The sequence below is a fragment of the Amphimedon queenslandica genome, unplaced genomic scaffold (genome assembly GCF_000090795.2).
Source record: "Amphimedon queenslandica unplaced genomic scaffold, v1.1 AMPQUscaffold_6873_Cont21172, whole genome shotgun sequence".
In the NCBI taxonomy this organism is placed as follows: Eukaryota; Metazoa; Porifera; class Demospongiae; order Haplosclerida; family Niphatidae; genus Amphimedon; species Amphimedon queenslandica.
In genome coordinates this window covers 1-1,961 of record NW_003552839.1, presented here as the reverse complement: position 1 = coordinate 1,961, position 1,961 = coordinate 1, and the positions used below count along the sequence as shown (strand labels likewise).

The 1,961-nt window shown below is 32.4% G+C and overlaps 1 protein-coding gene across 1 annotated transcript; it reads right to left on the bottom strand.

Annotated features, from left to right (window-relative positions):
* Positions 1–8: 8 nt before the first annotated feature.
* On the bottom strand, positions 9–674 carry LOC109591911 (clustered mitochondria protein homolog; the record flags this gene model as incomplete). The annotated part of the gene is made up of 4 exons (XM_020007513.1): positions 572–674; positions 368–453; positions 265–300; positions 9–125 (listed from the first exon to the last, which is right to left on the bottom strand). Coding segments are annotated over exons 1-4 (296 nt in total), but the record flags the coding sequence as incomplete, so codon positions are not given.
* Positions 675–1,961: the final 1,287 nt, after the last annotated feature.

Sequence of the window (1,961 nt, the reverse complement as noted above, 5' to 3'; positions counted from 1 at the left end):
TAGATGGCCTGGCATTAACATTACTGCATACTTTAGTCCTATAGATATTGTATGCTTTTCTCTTATTTTGCTTAGCTTCAGCAAATGCTCCAATGTGAGTCAATGAGTTGGCAAGAAGATGATGACTAGAGAAGAGAGGGAGGGAGGTAGAGAAAGAGGGATGGAGAGAGAGGGAAAGAGAGAGGGGGAAGGGAAGGAGGAGCCAAAACAATGAGAAAACGATAAGATAAGATGTACATGTACATGTATCTTATCATTACTAACATTGTGGCTACAGTAATTGATTGACTTCCATGAAACCTAATGAACAGATACAAGAACAAACATAGCCAGCCTTAATTCTCTTGATTTGTATATACTAGCTCACTTGTTTTGTAATCTACGAGCACTTTCCAGATATTCCTGACTTTCTTCATAATGACCAGCATTACTCAGTAGTAAACCAATGTAAAACTACTCAATGTAATTAAAATAAATAATAACAGTTATGATACAAAATTTACAATACTTTTAAACAATACATGTACATGTGTATGATGAAACTAGAGAACATTGATAAAACAATACTTACATCAACATTAGACATTTCAGGATGATCCTCACCAAGTGTTAACATTATTAGATACATAACTCTATACAGTAATCTCAACGCCACAACATTCTTCTCAGCCCCACAGCAATACTAAGCCAAATGGAACTATATAAAGAAAAAAATCAGTGGTGGGCTTAGTCGTTGAAATTATCATGATCATGGTTTCCTGCAGAATTTTGACATAATGCTCTCAGTGAATTTTTAAAGTTGTTCCAAATGTTGATAAAATATTTCAGAATGTATTTTCCCAAAATTTAATCAAACATTGCAAAGGTAAAACTTTTATTAAACTTTGTGATACATATAGAAGTTCTAATACTGTGAAAAAATTTTAAGCAGACTCTAGTCAAAATTTGGATTTTTATAAATTTTAAAACTTGCTTTAAAATTGGATCAAAGACATGGTACATGGTATTTGGCCAGAATTTGCCAAAAAGAACATAGGAGAAAATTCTGTGTTTATAATTTTCTCATAACATGTCCATATGTTGTACAGAAAGTTAAAGCTCATTCTGATCAAAATCAGATTTTCATTAATTTTTAAATTTTGCTAAAAAGGGGCCAATACCAAAGAATTTGGTTTATGACCAAATTTTGCCAAAAATTGCTCAAGAGACATGTTTCTGATACTTATACATGTCCTAATGATGTTCCAAAGTTTGAGCTCATTCTAATCAAATTTGGATTTTTTATAAATTTCAAAGGCTTGTCAGCTCATAAAGCATGCCTTTTAGCTCACTTAGCATGCTTTGTGGGGAACTAATAGTGTGATAAATTTATAATAAATATTGTGTGTGTGGCCCGTTATTAATAACTAACATAGGCTGATATAGAGCTGCAGTGGTCCACTCCTAGCAGTCTCTCATACATAATGACAGTTTTGTGCTGAAATGATATTGCCTGAAGATGAAAAAAGAGAGAGATTAAATGTAGCAAGTCAATTTAAAATTAAATTTCAATTGAGTAAATAATTAATTGCTACCTTGTAAAGAAATTAAAATATTAATAAAGTTTTAAAGCGTTTTGAACTAAAGTCTGTTGAGTTTCATTTGACTTAGTGATTTTTAACGACCTGGGGGTGTAGTCCCCTTGTCGTTCCTACATGTATAATTGATTTCACCCACATGTGATGCTTGCATATTTGTATGTCCACACTTACATTTCTTTTATACATGTTGTATTGGAGAAATAAGAAAATTCATAAGCCTTAGCAAACACCCTCCCACGCTCCTTTAAGTAGTCAGAGCAAACAAAATGGTGGCTTACACATAGGACAAAGTTATAAGTTTTTATGCAAAAGAACATATGTACAGTCTCAAGACCTTTCTTGAAGGATTAGAAGGTAGAGAAAACCTCTTTAAGTTTTAAT